At 41.1% G+C, this 14379-nt stretch overlaps 4 protein-coding genes across 5 annotated transcripts in view; 2 read left to right on the top strand and 2 right to left on the bottom strand.

Moving 5' to 3' along the window:
- LOC130547511 (telomeric repeat-binding factor 2-like) overlaps positions 1–2105 on the bottom strand; it is a 2875-nt gene extending 770 nt beyond the window's left edge. The window contains exons 1-7 of the mRNA XM_057323474.1: positions 1878–2105; positions 1413–1508; positions 1214–1338; positions 958–1050; positions 724–864; positions 427–539; positions 5–341 (exon numbers count right to left, since the gene is read on the bottom strand). Of these exons, the coding sequence (XP_057179457.1) occupies positions 5–341; positions 427–539; positions 724–864; positions 958–1050; positions 1214–1338; positions 1413–1508; positions 1878–2025 (1053 nt within the window). The 5' untranslated portion in view covers positions 2026–2105. The remainder of the gene's footprint in view (positions 1–4; positions 342–426; positions 540–723; positions 865–957; positions 1051–1213; positions 1339–1412; positions 1509–1877) is intronic.
- Positions 2106–2442: 337 nt separating this feature from the next.
- On the top strand, positions 2443–6489 carry LOC130548066 (uncharacterized). Of its 2 annotated transcripts, XM_057324527.1 has the most exons (4): positions 2443–2615; positions 2700–2850; positions 2932–3047; positions 3549–6489. In XM_057324527.1, the coding sequence occupies exons 1-4, from the start codon at positions 2469–2471 to the stop codon at positions 4365–4367; spliced, it is 1233 nt and encodes a 410-aa protein (XP_057180510.1). In that variant the 5' UTR covers positions 2443–2468; the 3' UTR covers positions 4368–6489. The 2 variants fall into 2 exon arrangements, with proteins under 2 accessions (XP_057180510.1, XP_057180511.1); XM_057324528.1 differs by lacking the exon at positions 2932–3047 and having other exon boundaries at positions 2444–2615; positions 2700–2879.
- Positions 6490–8760: 2271 nt separating this feature from the next.
- On the top strand, positions 8761–10619 carry LOC130548067 (uncharacterized). The gene is made up of 6 exons (XM_057324529.1): positions 8761–8899; positions 9199–9519; positions 9636–9950; positions 10100–10204; positions 10356–10436; positions 10537–10619. Exons 1-6 carry the CDS (start codon positions 8839–8841, stop codon positions 10599–10601), a joined length of 948 nt encoding a protein of 315 aa, XP_057180512.1. The 5' UTR covers positions 8761–8838; the 3' UTR covers positions 10602–10619.
- A 1518-nt stretch (positions 10620–12137) lies between these two features.
- Positions 12138–13629, bottom strand: LOC130547510 (uncharacterized). The gene is made up of 3 exons (XM_057323473.1): positions 13290–13629; positions 12861–13175; positions 12138–12205 (listed from the first exon to the last, which is right to left on the bottom strand). The coding sequence occupies exons 1-3, from the start codon at positions 13627–13629 to the stop codon at positions 12138–12140; spliced, it is 723 nt and encodes a 240-aa protein (XP_057179456.1).
- Between the last annotated feature and the right edge of the window lie 750 nt (positions 13630–14379).

Below are 14379 nucleotides of genomic sequence, written 5' to 3'. Positions count from 1 at the left end.
TGACCTGCTCCACAGAGTCCCGCTGCGTGTCATTCTGAAGCTCCTGAACATCTGTCTCCTTCATCCTGTTAGAATCATGGAGCTCTGGGTGGACGCCCGTGCCCCTCACCTCCTCCTCGGAGTCTCGCTGTGTTCCGATTTTCTCGAGCGGCGTCTCTGACAGCGCCAGATGAAGCTCGGCGTCAGATTGTGTCCTGTTCTCCATCAGGGCCTCGTTCTCCACGTCCCGCTGAAGCTGTGAGAAGGGTGTGCTCACCCCGTACATCTCGCTGAGTTTACCGTAAACCAGACGCAGATTCTCCAAACTCACTTGTGCCAGGGCTGCCGGAGGAGACGCCGAACTGAAACAGCAGAAACCTGTTTGAGTTTATCTCAGAGATCACGTGACGGTCATGACAGTGATGGCAGAAAGCGCGTGGAGATTACCGGCGTGGGGATGATGTGGCACACGTGTAGTCCGCTGTGCTGCGCTTCTTTGGGGATGTGCTGATCTGAGGAGATTCTTCACTCTGTCTCCGACTGTCTGGACTCATCAACATCTTCAACACAAAACCAAACTGATGTTATACACGTGTTACAAACAATGATCAGAATACGATGAACTTACGAAACAAAACTAATTTGCTAATGTGAACGAATCTATCGTAATTCATGCATGATTCTTTAAAGTGATGTCTCGAGGAGTTGAGGAACATGTACAGAACGAGGAGGTTCATGTCAGACCTTGAGGAGGAACGGCTCTGGAAGGCTGTAGAGACTGTCGATGAAGTCCAGCATGTCCTGTTTAAAGTCATTGTACGAGTTCACCTGCAGCGCCGAGTGAGAGCGACGTCTGTTTCTGATCAGATTCGTGTACAGCTTCTTCTAACAAACGCAGTAAACAACAGCACATCAGATACCACGTCAACCATTGGTTGAAGGAGAAACAGTGGTGTACGCGTCTGTACTTGAGCTCACCTTTCCAGCTGAATCCATTCCTTTAGGAAAGTGTTTGTGTAACATCTGCTCTGCTCTCTCAAACTCTCCAGCCCTGATGCAAACTATTATGAGCTGCAGATTTAAAACAAAATCACACAACACAAATAAACATAATAAAGTGAGTTGAACAAATGTATTGTGCTTAGCTTTGTGCTAAACAAACATCTTTCAGACTAATTACAGATGTGAAAAATATAAAAAACTGAAAAGAGAGCCCTGTTTTGAAGTCTCTCACCATCTCTTTGATGCAGTTGTGCACGCGCTGGTGGTCTCCGTGAGGGACGTTCATGTCACTGCAGATGGACTTCAGCACATTGAGAGCAGATTCCAGAGGTGTCAACGGGTCTTCAAACGTGATATCTACATCAGAACACATCATCATCATCATCCTCACAAACACACACTCACGTGAACACAAACACACACTGACTCACCTAACCGATCTCCATTGTTGATCCTGGACAGAAACTGCATAAAGCGAAGTTTGATAATGATGTCACTGCGTCCATCAATGGGTCTGACCACCAAACCTGTCAATCGTGAGTGACATCATGAAACATTCCTCAACACCTTGCAGGGCAATTTAACTTTAGTTTAACCATTGTGTTTGTAGTAAAACTATAGTCATACAAACTCAAAACAACCTGTGGACACTAGACTTCAACTATAATAAAACTTAACGTTACGTAATTTTCATCAGGGGGACGCGACGTCAACGTCGTTTCGATCACTTCATACAACTACGTTGACATTTGTAACGGTGTTATTTATGCGTTTGTATCACTTTATTTCTTCTAACAATGATCGTTTACACTGTTATTACTTTAGTTTCTAAGTTGAGCTACGTGCTAAAGCTAACGCATGCTCACGTAAACAGAGTGGGTGCTCGCGCTGCTTACTCTCAATAATGTTGGTGAACTCCGTGAAGGCGGTAAAATCTCCGTTTCTGAACGCGTCGAATGCTGTTAACACGTAAAAGTCGAAATTCCATCTGTTGATAATCTGCTCGCCGCTGCGTGTCACTAAATGATGTGTGCAGGCGTTCATTCTGGCGGGTTTAACGCGAACGCGCACTCACTCACTCTGTGAACGAGCTCAGAAAAGGAACCGAAGGAAGCGAATCCATGTTGAAGGAGGCGGGGCAAGGCGTCAGAACGTCTCCTCTGATTGGTCACGAGTGACATACGTTGCGATTCAAAACACCCACGCAACTTTTTTTTAATTAAAATTGCACGTCATAATATTTCCGACTAAAAATTCAACCGGACAGCAAATTATTTTGTGAGCTTCAATTGTGCTTAAAAGAAAAAAATACTTTAGGACGGTTGCTCCGTGCTGCAACTACTACGCATGCGCAAGTGCGAAGCGTCACCTCGCACTGTACAAAGTCCCTCCCCTACAGTCTTTAACGGTTAATGATTGGTTCTTTTGACTGGCAGGCGGAGGTTCCCCACATGAAACCTCCCGCGAGACGTGTCAGTGAGAGCGAGATGTTGTCTGGGATGGATGTGAACGCTCTTCGAGTGATTTGTGCGCTGTTCTTGTCAGAAAAACGAAAGACGCGAAAAAAGAGACTGTGGCAGAAACACTGGAGACACGGAGAGCAGGAGCTGTGTGTTCTGCAAAAAGAGATTGAGGTGACGAAACGACGGAACACTTAACGTTACGCGCACGCGATCACGTGTTGTTTGTTTAGTTCAATAGCTTTTCTGTTGTTAAAGGTTCACGAGAACAGTTGGTTTATGACGGCTGGGGAGTTTGATGATCTGCTGCAACTGGTGAGTCCTCTCATCACGAAACGGGACACGAAGATGAGGCGCGCGATAACGGCACGAGAGCGTCTGTCTTTAACTCTGCGCTTTCTCATCACAGGTCGGTGTATATACTGCTGCTTAACTGCTGTAAGTTAATCAAATGCTTTAAATGATGATGAATGTGATTTATTCACGATAGGGCAAACGTTCAGATCCCTCAGTCTCCAGTATCCCGTTGGAGGCTCCACTGTTTCCATCATTGTACTGGAGACATGTGCTGCCCTGCATCAGGTCATGAAAGACAACGTTCTAAAGGTCAAACATTTAGCACAAATGTAGAAAACGCATGTTTAATAACGTACCACGCCAACAAACTCCCCACACAAAATATCTCAAGATTTAAAAGGACATTTCACCCTAAAATGAAGAATGATTTACATCATTCATATGTTGTTGTCATATGATCGTTTATCCCCTCTCACGCTGCGTCTTTCTTCAGTGGGACACAACAGAAGATATTTTGAGAAATGTCTCAGTGGTTTTGTGTTCCTACAATAGAAGTCAATGGGGTTCAGTGTTGTTTGGTTATAACGTTCTTCGAAATATCCTCTTGTCATGTCAAACCTGTATGACTTTCTTCAGAACACAAAAGAAGACGAGTAAACGATGAAACAAATCTGTCCCTTGAACATATACACAAGTGAAGTGTATTAAAACACGACAGCGTTGTTCTCGTTCCTCCTGCTGTCCGTCACGTCTACATCATTTGAATCCCTTGCCTTAGCACCCAGTGTTACTCTGTTGTCTCTTTCTCAGACACCGGACACTGAGGACGACTGGCGCCGGATCGCCAAGCGTTTCGAGGAGAGATGGCAGTTTCCACATTGCGTCGGTGCGCTGGATGCCAAGCACATTCACATCCAGGCTTCTGCCAAAAACGCTTGTCCGTCTCAAAACTTCATCATGATGTCGGCCGCCGTGGATGCAGACTTGAAGTTTATTTATGCAGATGTGGGCAGTCGGGCCAGCGAGTCTGACGCCGGAGTGTTCGTTCAGTCAGATCTGTGTAGAGCCATGGACCAGAACCTTCTTCGCCTCCCTCCTCCCGAACCCTTGCCTGAAACCAATAAAGCGATGCCTTATGTGTTCGTGGGGGATGCGTCGTATCCACTGAGGTGTGATCTAATGAGACCGTATCCGCAGAAGGACATGGATCACGGCCGGAGGGTTTTTAACGACCGCGTCTCTCGGGCACGGAGCGTAGTCCAGAACGCTTTTGGCATCCTTGCCAACAGATTCCGGGTGTTCAGATCCACCATCTGTCTAGAACCAGAGAAGGTGGTCAAGATCACCATGGCCGCACTTTGCGTGCACAATTTTCTCCTGGAGCGCCGGTCGGACGCGTACACGCCGGCAGAATTTACAGACTGGGAAGATTCCGACCACACGGTCGTCAAGGGAGCCTGGCGTAGATACGGGACGGGAGTCTTCAAGCCGCTGAACAGCGGGAACATCCGCAATCCCTGTTTCAGCGCTAAAGAACAAAGAAATGTGCTACGGAATTATTTTACTTCACCTGCGGGACGGCTTTCCTGGCAGGAGCATCTCAACAGCCAAACACCAAAAGACTTCTGACCATTAATGTGTTTGTATCGTTTGTGATAACTGGAGCACATTTGCATCTGTTATAGTTTGTCGAGGAGCTCTGACTTCAGTTTGTTCTGTATCAACCGCTTCAACTCGATCAATCTGTGTTTTATTTTCTCTGGCAAACAATATTTCACTTGTAAATAAAATTGTAAATTTGTACAGTTACACAACATATACTCAGTAAAAAATCTTTGTGTTCTGAAAAGATGGTTGTATGCATAGCACCGAGGAATCATTTTGCTGCCAAAACAAAATATAAGTGTATTTTAATAAAGAACCAAGCTATAAAAGGGGCCGAAGAGGTAGTCACAGTATACGTGTATGGGTCATTGACGTCTAAGGAGTTTTAAATACAAAAAAAGATAAATATCTTATATAAATATATAAACACGAAGAATGTGCGTACACATAAATGCAGATTAAAGTATAATTTTGTGTTTTTCTTCTAGAAGAGTCATCCATAGCCTTAAAGGAGTAGTTCATTTTCGAAATAAATTTTCATGATAATTTACTCCAACCATTGTCATCCAAGATGTTTATGTATTTGTTTCTTTAGTCGAAACGGAATTAAGGTTTTTGATGAAAACATTCCAGGATTTTTCTAGGGATGCACCGATACCACTTTTTCCTTTGCCGATCCGATACCTGAATTCTGAGTATTGGCCGATACCGATCCTGGTCCGATACTAGCACTGTTTTTCTTGATCAACGTAGAATTGCATATATTTTGATCTTTTATTACCAGCGGTGGATAGTACTTAAGCATTTTTACTTTCAAGTACATTTTAAAATATCTGCACTTTATCAGTGTTTTTACTTTGGACGAAAAATGCTTCCCTACATTATAAAGCACATCATACTTTTCACTCCACTACATTTCATAAATAAATGTTGTTTTTAACCTTTTAATCCTTAAGTAAAAGAAAGTGGTAGATTTGAATGTACTCAAGTATTTTTACTTTTAAAAGTAGGATTTTTAAAAATGTAATTAAGTACTGTATTAAAGGTAAAAACATATACAAATGTATTTATAAATTGTACTGGAGTATGATTGCTTTACAGTGTAGTCTCATAAAGTACAGATACTTAAAAAATGTACTTGAGTAAAATACTACTAAACTATCACCGTATAAAAGTCTCTAATGCAGAGTGGAACAGACTCGCGCATGCGCATCCTGGACACAGAATGATGCGCTTAATGCATCCGTTACGGTTCCAGAACCAAATCACTGAGGGTGCTTTTGAACATAGTGAAGGTGCTCACTAATATCTAAACATGTTATGTTGTAAATAGCCTGCAATCATAAACAGGAAATAAAACTATATTCTATATAATACTATATAAAAAAAAATTACCACCAAACCAAACATGGTATTATCTATCTATATATATATATATATGTGTGTGTGTGTGTCACCTAGATTTAGTAATAAGAACAAAATCTGTAAAATTCATAAAAAATGTAAACAATGGAACATTATCAAGAAATAGATCACCTCCCTTACGAAAATTAATGTAAAAGCCATAGTTAAACGATGGTTACTGTAGTAAAACGTAATCCATACACCCGTTAGGGATGAGATCGAACAAAAACAATTGAATTTCAAACCATGTAAACAATGGTGTATAGCTCACTCACAGCGGACGCAGCACCTTTTTTACCAGTCAGCTAGTAGAGTTGACTTCCAGAGTGGAACACTACAAACAGGCAGAGAAGAATCAAAGAGACAGGCTCACATGCGCTTCACGCTCGCTGAAGACATGAATCAAATAAATCGCCATTATAATACAGACATAATGAAATTAAGAGTTTTTTCAAAGGTTGTGTTCATGTATTAATGAACTAAGTTGTTTGTTTATGTGTGCATCTGCTTTTATTGGCTAGTTTACATTATTAAAAATACGCTATTCGTATACGCTATTAATAATTTGATCTGAGGGTGCTTTTCCTTAGCACCCTCAAGCACCCTCGTAGAACCGGGCCTGGGCCTGATGATGATCCTTCTGATGTCGCGGGATCTTTGCTCGCCAAGTTGAAAACAGATATAACGCAAAGAGAAGAGATAGCTTATGTTATGTGTTTAACACAAATAAAGAGTTATTGTGTATGAAAGCTGACATGCGGCATTGCTTTGGCTTGCTTGTGGCCCAAACCTGGCAAACAGGAGCGGTCCACCCAAGTGCCATCATTCCATGCGGTATGTGGGCCAGATGAGTTGGTATGGGGAGTAAGGTGTGGGCCAGATTTGGGCCGCAAATATTTGCTATCTGGGTATCCATAAGTTACCAGGAGTCTCCCGTTTGTTTATTTATCATGGAAACTCTCGTAACATTTAAGACCCGCGATCGCGGTGATCTTTTGTCCGGTTTGGGATCACGGGTCTGAAATGCTGACAGGTACGGTCATATATCATGAAACGCAAAACAACTATAGGCTATACAAACTAAAGCCTTGCCATCACATCCGGGAAATAAGTCAGTAAATTTGAGTAAAATCATCCCGTGCAAATGCATCACATGAAATACAGATGTGAGGAGGTCATTTATAAATCACAAGAGGTCTCCAGATAATACTAATGCCGTGTGAAAACTGTTAATGGTGCTAATGTGTGACCTAACGTTACGTCTCCAACCAAATTCACAGAAGGCTCCAACTACGCAAACTGTAACCAATCAAAGCAGTGGGCGTTTACTTATAAAGTCTTCAATGCGGCACGCCCATTAAAACTGAGCGTTTGCAGAGCCGGCCTCAAAACCTGGGTAGAAAATAGCCTATTACTTATTGATGTTTTTGGATGTAAAAAACATGCGAACGTCACAGTATAAAACAATAAACAAGCCCAGTTCATCACACCTTTAAATTAAAATGGCTGAATTTCTAAATTGGTAAAATGAAAAAGCAACAGTATTAAAACAGTACACTGACAAAACTTTGTGTGTTTTACTACTTTTAAACAAGTACTTTGTTAATTGAGTTGTTTGCACAACTGCTAATATTATTCTATTTTCTTTAATTGTGTACAAAGCGACTCTCGACACTGCTAATAAAGTGTCATGTCTGATATGCGAGCAAACTTTGTCTTAATCCAATAATACGTCCTCAATGCTTCGTCACTTACGCTCCAAACATCCAAACGCTCTGGGCAACGATCCTCAAACAACAGAGCACCAGTCTGCCCCATCTGGGGAGAGGGTCAAATACATATTAATAATAAAGAAATTCCCTTTGGGACAATAAAGACTATCTATTTCCTTCAACAAATGAGCAATAGTTTAGATTTTCATATTCTATTCCTTTTTTTATGTGTTGTAATAGACGACACTATTTAAGAACACTGAGCATTTTAGCATCCATTAGTTTCTTCAGCAGTGCCTCAACAAGCGGTGCAGTAATGTTGAGTCAATCCATGTGCTTGCAATGGCCACATTGTTAGATCCCAGATTTAAGACTCTTGGGTTTGGCAACCAGGATCATGCCCGTGAAGCTGAAAGGCTGTTGACGGGTGAATGGGCTTCAATAATCCGGCTAGCCAGGGAGCATGCTTGACAAGCAGAAGCATCAACATCTCAGGCATCTGCATCTCAGAATCCACCTTCCTCAGAGGACCCGTGGGAGCTTCTGGATAGCCGGGTCAGTGAGACGCAACAGCATCATAGCGTTAATGCTGATGCCACCATCGAGGTTAAGAGATACATGGATGACGCATACCTCCCCCGAAGTGAGGACCCTCTCAAATACTGGCAGGCCCATAAAGAGTACACCCATCTACATGGTTTAGCTAGCAAATAGCTAGCCATCACAGCCACATCTGTTCCGTGTGAGCTTATATTTTCTAAAGCTGGGGATGTGATTTGTCAAAAAAAAGGGGGCTTAAGCCCCAGCACAGCAGAACAAATAATATTCTTGAATAAATATATGTAATTGCATCTGTATTTGTGTTTTTATTGTGCATGTTTGTGTTGGTTTGTAAGGAACCAAAAAAAACACAGGCATAATGTATTGGTTTATAAACCAATACATGGGGTTTACATGGGGTAATCTGCCGATCTGTGATTTGGAAGAAGTGTGAAGATGGCCTCACTCATGTTCTGCTTTTGTTTGTCTGCAGACAGAAGAAGAATGGAGGAGTGATCATCTCTAATGAAGGCTGGGCGTCTGCTCTGCTCATGCAGGGAAAGTCTTGTGTTGAATGAATTTGGAGAAAACCTTTTTTCACCCTGTTAACGTCTCTGACAACAAAAGCCATAACTGAGCACTGTGTCCAATTATTTTAAGTCAACAGAAGTCATTTACAAATATCAGGACTAAACAACAGAATATGTTATAGTCTATTATAGTATCATGACTCAGTCGATGAGAAAAGAGGAAATGAGAAACCACAGGAAGAGTTACTAATGATGTGAAGAAGAACTATAAGTAGATGATGAGAAGAGAATCAGCGAGAGAAGCACAACATGACTGAGAAGAGTGATATCTGTCTGCTGGCACTGATCCTTCTCTCTTCACTATTCACAGGTAAACTACACAAGACATTTCTTTCATCAGATTTCATTACATTACTCTCATTCTGAGAAACATGTTCAGATTCATCTCATGTCACATTTATCATAGAGTTCATGTGTCTTATTCTCACATTCAAAAGTCTGATGTCAAGAGTCAATGATGGAGGAACTAGATCACATTAACTTCTGTCAAATCTTCTGACTTATGTGATGTTAAAATAATAAAACTCTATCTGTCATTAAGAGATAAATATTGAACTGTTTGAATATATTGTGATGTATTAATATGAATGATGTCATCTGGTGTTTCAGGTGTGAGTGGAGCAGAAGTGACTCGTGTGTTCATCAGTTCTGGTGAAAGTGTGTCTCTGCCCTGTAATGATGCTCTTCATCAATGCTCCTCAACTACATGGATCTACAATAATTATACATCATCATCTGCAGTAGAAGTGTTTTTTGGAGGAATAAACAAGAATAACACAGAGAGATCTGAGAGACTGAGTCTGACATCTGAGTGCTCTCTCAACATCTATAACACAACACAACATGATCGTGGAGTTTACACCTGCAGACAATATGTGAATGGACTTCATCATGGACCTGAGTCACAGGTTTATCTCCATGTTCTTCATGGTCAGTGTTTCTCTTCCTTCATATGAACACATGTTTAACTCAAGATCACAGTTCTCTTCATCTCTTGTGTTTTCACTTTAAACTCGTGAGTACTGAGAGTGTGATTTGTGTTTCAGTGTCTTCATCATCATCATCATCATCATCACAGACTGAGATAAGAGCAAACACATCTGTCACTCTCTCCTGTCAGCTGTGGTCACATGACTGTGATTATTTGCTCCGTGTTGATGGATTTCAGCTGGTGTGGATGAATCAGGCTGATGTTGATCTACAGACAGACTCCAGATATCAGATTAGATCAGATGAACATGATTGTCTCATCTCTCTGACTACAACACTGGTGAATGAAGACAACAACACAGAGTTGAGATGTGTGCTCAAACACAAGAATGACATCAAGACCTCAGTCACACATACGGTCAGATTTACAGGTAAGACATCGCTCTGACAGAAGTGTCCTGAACTCAAAGTGACTTCAGTCATTCAACTCTGTACTGATGATGAAGAAATGACATATACATGACATATGATTGTGATATTCTACAGTTTGATGTATCTGAACATTCATCATCTTCTACAGATTCAAACAAGATTCTAGTGACCACCACAAACCCCGAGAAAACATCCACATCAAACAGATCGGAGAGTGTAAACTGCAGTGAGATTGCTGTGTCATTCATAAGAGGTATGAAGTGTTCTTACAGTACAACATTGTGATCCATGTGTCCTGCTACATAAGTCCATCACTGAAACTCTCACTGAGCTCATCTTGTGTTTGTTTCTCATGTGTAGTGTTTGAGAGTTTGATGATTTAATGGTGTTCTTGTGTCTTCTAGTGATTCTAGTGATCGTTGAGGTGTCAGTGTTTGCTGCTCCTACTGTCATTCTTCTTCAGATCATCTGTGCACGAAGAGCTGGTGAGTCTTCATCATCATCATCATCATCATCATTCACCTGTAACAATCCAGAAAACAAACACCAGAACTTCATCACTTTTATTGTCTTTTATTTTCTCAGAAAACAGAAGAAGGACTCAGAACGCTCATGCAGAAGACACAGTGATGTCAGCAGTTTTGGAATAAAATCCTCTCTTTATGACTAAATTACAGCGAGCTTTATTTGATCAGATTTTATACATATGTGCGTAATGCTTTGAAACGATGCTTATTGTCACGCCTGTTTTAAACTGAAGGTGACCTATTTGTCAAGTATGGTGACCCATACCCGAAATGTGCTTTTAACCCATCCAGAGAGTAGTGAACACACGCACAAGTGGTGACCACACTTACACCTGGAGCAGTGGGCAGCTATCACTGCAGCGCCCGGGGAGCAAGTAGGGGTCAGGAGCCTTGCTCAAGGGCACCTCAGTTGTTACCCGCCGGCCCTGAGGATCCAACCGGCAACCTTCTGGTCACGAGTCCGACTCTCTAACCATTAGCCCACGACTGCCCATAATATCTTCTTTTAACTGTTAACGTGATAGTTCATCCCCAAATGAAACATCTGTCAACATTTACTCACCTTAAAATTGCTCTAAACCTGTATTTTTTCATTTGAACACAAAATAAGATATTTTGAAGAATGTGGGAAAGTAAAAATGTCTGTGTCACCGTTGACTATAGTAGTCTTTTGCTTGGTTACACACATTCTTCCAAATTCTTTCTTTGCGTTAAGCAGAACAAAGTATTTTACACAGGTTTGAAACGCGATCGAAACTGCCTGTGAAGTGATAGACAAAACTGAAAACCATTTCTTTAAACTTAAATGAAATGCAATATACGGATAAATGCAATGCGGATAAACATTCGTTAAACGATTCCTCATAACATTTTAAAGCCACGATGTACAAAACAACACCACACAAAGATATAGGCTAGAACTAAATTTTGGATCAACAAACCTAAAAAGTATCAAATAAATAACTTCAAAAAGGATTTGCGTTTCACATGTTGGCAAATCAAAGTAAGTTCTTGGCTAAAGCGGCCTGTGCGAGCAAGCCGATGTGCTGACCATACAAGGACAGCGCAACACTGACACACCAAAAACAATCAAAAATGAATTTACAGAATTAAATGAAAGCAGAATATACCTTTCTAATAAATACAATTAAAAGAAAAATGAAATAAGTCACAAGGTGAATATAAAATGCAAGGGAACATATATTCAAAACACAGGCCACAAAATAAATAGTTAAATTAAATAACACCGAGTGATTAATAAATTAAATAAAAATTACGAAAATGTATTACGAAAGTATATCCAGAATTGTCAACTCTGTCTTTATAACTGCAAAGACAACAATAAACATTAAACTGGAGTGTCTTTTTAGATAAACATGTTCACAGCATCCAAAAATCAAATTAGAACCGCCTGAAATGTTTTGAAATCACTTCCCTACCTGATCGAAATAAATCGATCTTTCACTCTGTCTGTGTCCGTTTGAGCCTTTTCAAATTGTGTTCAAGGAAAACCAGCTTGTTAACGTTGGCCGGCAGAAGTGCGCTCCTGGTTTTACTGATTATAAATCCAGCCATGGAGAAAATTTGTTCTGATGGTCTGGAGGTAGATAGGATGCTGTGGATCCCCTTCTGCCATTCTCCACTGGGATGTTGTGAGCTCTAGATCACGGTCGGATCTTTGCGCACACTGGAATCCGTCAGCACAGCTGAAACTGGCCCTCTTTGCTCTAACAGGCGATCGAACATCATATAGACAGAATTCCATCGAGTGGCAACATCTTGCACAAGTTTACATTACGTTCTCTTTGTGTTTCTGCACGTGACATGACGTTTGGCGACTAGCCGCTACACATTACACTTCAACACTTACATTTTACTACACTGATTTTTCTAACTGAATCCCATTCTCACTACACGCACCACATTACATTATTCATTTACACTGTCAACAGTAATATAAAGATGAGTGGTTTTTAATAAATTGTCCCAGAAATGGGTTTAAAAAAATGTGAACGCGTGCTCACCTCCTTGTTTTGTTGCGGCTTTACGAGCTGGCAGTCAAGCAGTCAGCGGGCCCCCTGAAACAATTTCAGAGGCTCCTGGGCACATGGCATCCTCGACGGTGGTGATACCCCTCGGGTTGATGCACATGAGACCGCTCCAACACTGGCTACAGAGTCGAGTTCCCTGGAGAGCGTGGCACACCGGCAGCAGGCGGATGGTGATTACACCTCTCTGCCGACGCACCCTAACCCCTTGGTCTTCAATGACCTTTCTACAGACGGGAGTCCCTCTCGGGCAGGTCGATGCACGTCGTGGTGACGACAGACGCTTCCCTGCAGGGTTGGGGTGCCGTGTGCAACGGGCATGCANATGTCTTACCTGTAAATCTGACAGTATATGTGACTGAGGTCTTGATGTCATTCTTGTGTTTGAGCACACATCTCAACTCTGTGTTGTCGTCTTCATTCACCAGTGTTGTAGTCAGAGAGATGAGACAATCATGTTCATCTGATCTAATCTGATATCTGGAGTCTGTCTGTAGATCAACATCAGTCTGATTCATCCACACCAGCTGAAATCCATCATAACTCAACACATAATCACAGTCATATGAAAACAGCTGACAGGAGAGAGTGACAGATGTGTTTGCTCTTATCTCAGTCTGTGATGATGATGATGATGATGATGAAGACACTGAAACACAAATCACTCTCAGTACTCACGAGTTTAAAGTGAAAACACAAGAGATGAAGAGAACTGTGATCTTGAGTTCAACATGTGTTCATATGAAGGAAGAGAAACACTGACCATGAAGAACATGTAGATAAACCTGTGAATCAGGTCCAAGATGATGTCCATTCACATATTGTCTGCAGGTGTAAACTCCACCATCATGTTGTGTTGTGTTATAGATGTTGAGAGAGCAGTCAGATGTCAGACTCAGTCTCTCAGATCTCTCTGTGTTATTCTTGTTTATTCCTCCAGCAAACACTTCTACTGCAGATGATGATGTATAATTATTGTAGATCCATGTAGTTGAGGAGCATTGATGAAGAGCATCATGACAGGACAGAGACACACTTTCACCAGAACTGATGAACACATCAGTCACTTCTGCTCCACTCACACCTGAAACAACAGATGACATCATTCATATTAATACATCAAAATATATTCAAACAGTTTAATATTTATCTCTTAATGACAGATAGATTATTATTATTTTAACATCACATAAGTAAGAAGATTTGACAGAAGTTAATGTGATCTAGTTCCTCCATCATTGACTCTTGACATCAGACTTTTAAATGTGAGAATAAGACACATGAACTCTATTGCTGGGTTTCCATCCAAAGTTGCGAATTTAGCTTATGCTCAAAATTGGAATATCGCATAAAACATTTGCGAATAAGCACCGTTTCCATCCAACTATTCAACCGTCACTTCCTAATAAACTGGCACTAAATATCAGTAAGAAAATAGAGAAGCCACTGAATATAATGATTTTCATATAGAATAATATACTTGCGCAAGCAGACGATTAGGAAACTCAATAAATGCGGTGCTTTTGTGGATGCCTGCTGTTCGGGAAACACAGTCGTGACAGTTCTAAGAGGCAATTACAGAAATACTTGACGACTTTGCTCAGGCGTTTAAGAATGACCATCACAACATTTCTGATGCTGTGTAACAAGATCATTACTCTGGTTAGTCAGGTTACACCGGCCGTCTCATAGTGCAGTTACGTGACTTTTTGGAGGAATTTATTCAGCAAATGCGTTTCCATCTCCCATTATTCGCATTAACCCTTTTTCGCAAAAATGAAAAACCACCTCAAGTGAGCGTAAAAACCTTTTTGCGAATTAAGGGTTTTTAATTAGAAATTTAGCGTTTCCGT

This window comes from Triplophysa rosa, linkage group LG24 (assembly GCF_024868665.1).
Source record: "Triplophysa rosa linkage group LG24, Trosa_1v2, whole genome shotgun sequence".
In the NCBI taxonomy this organism is placed as follows: Eukaryota; Metazoa; Chordata; class Actinopteri; order Cypriniformes; family Nemacheilidae; genus Triplophysa; species Triplophysa rosa.
This window is presented reverse-complemented; position numbering and strand designations above follow the sequence as displayed.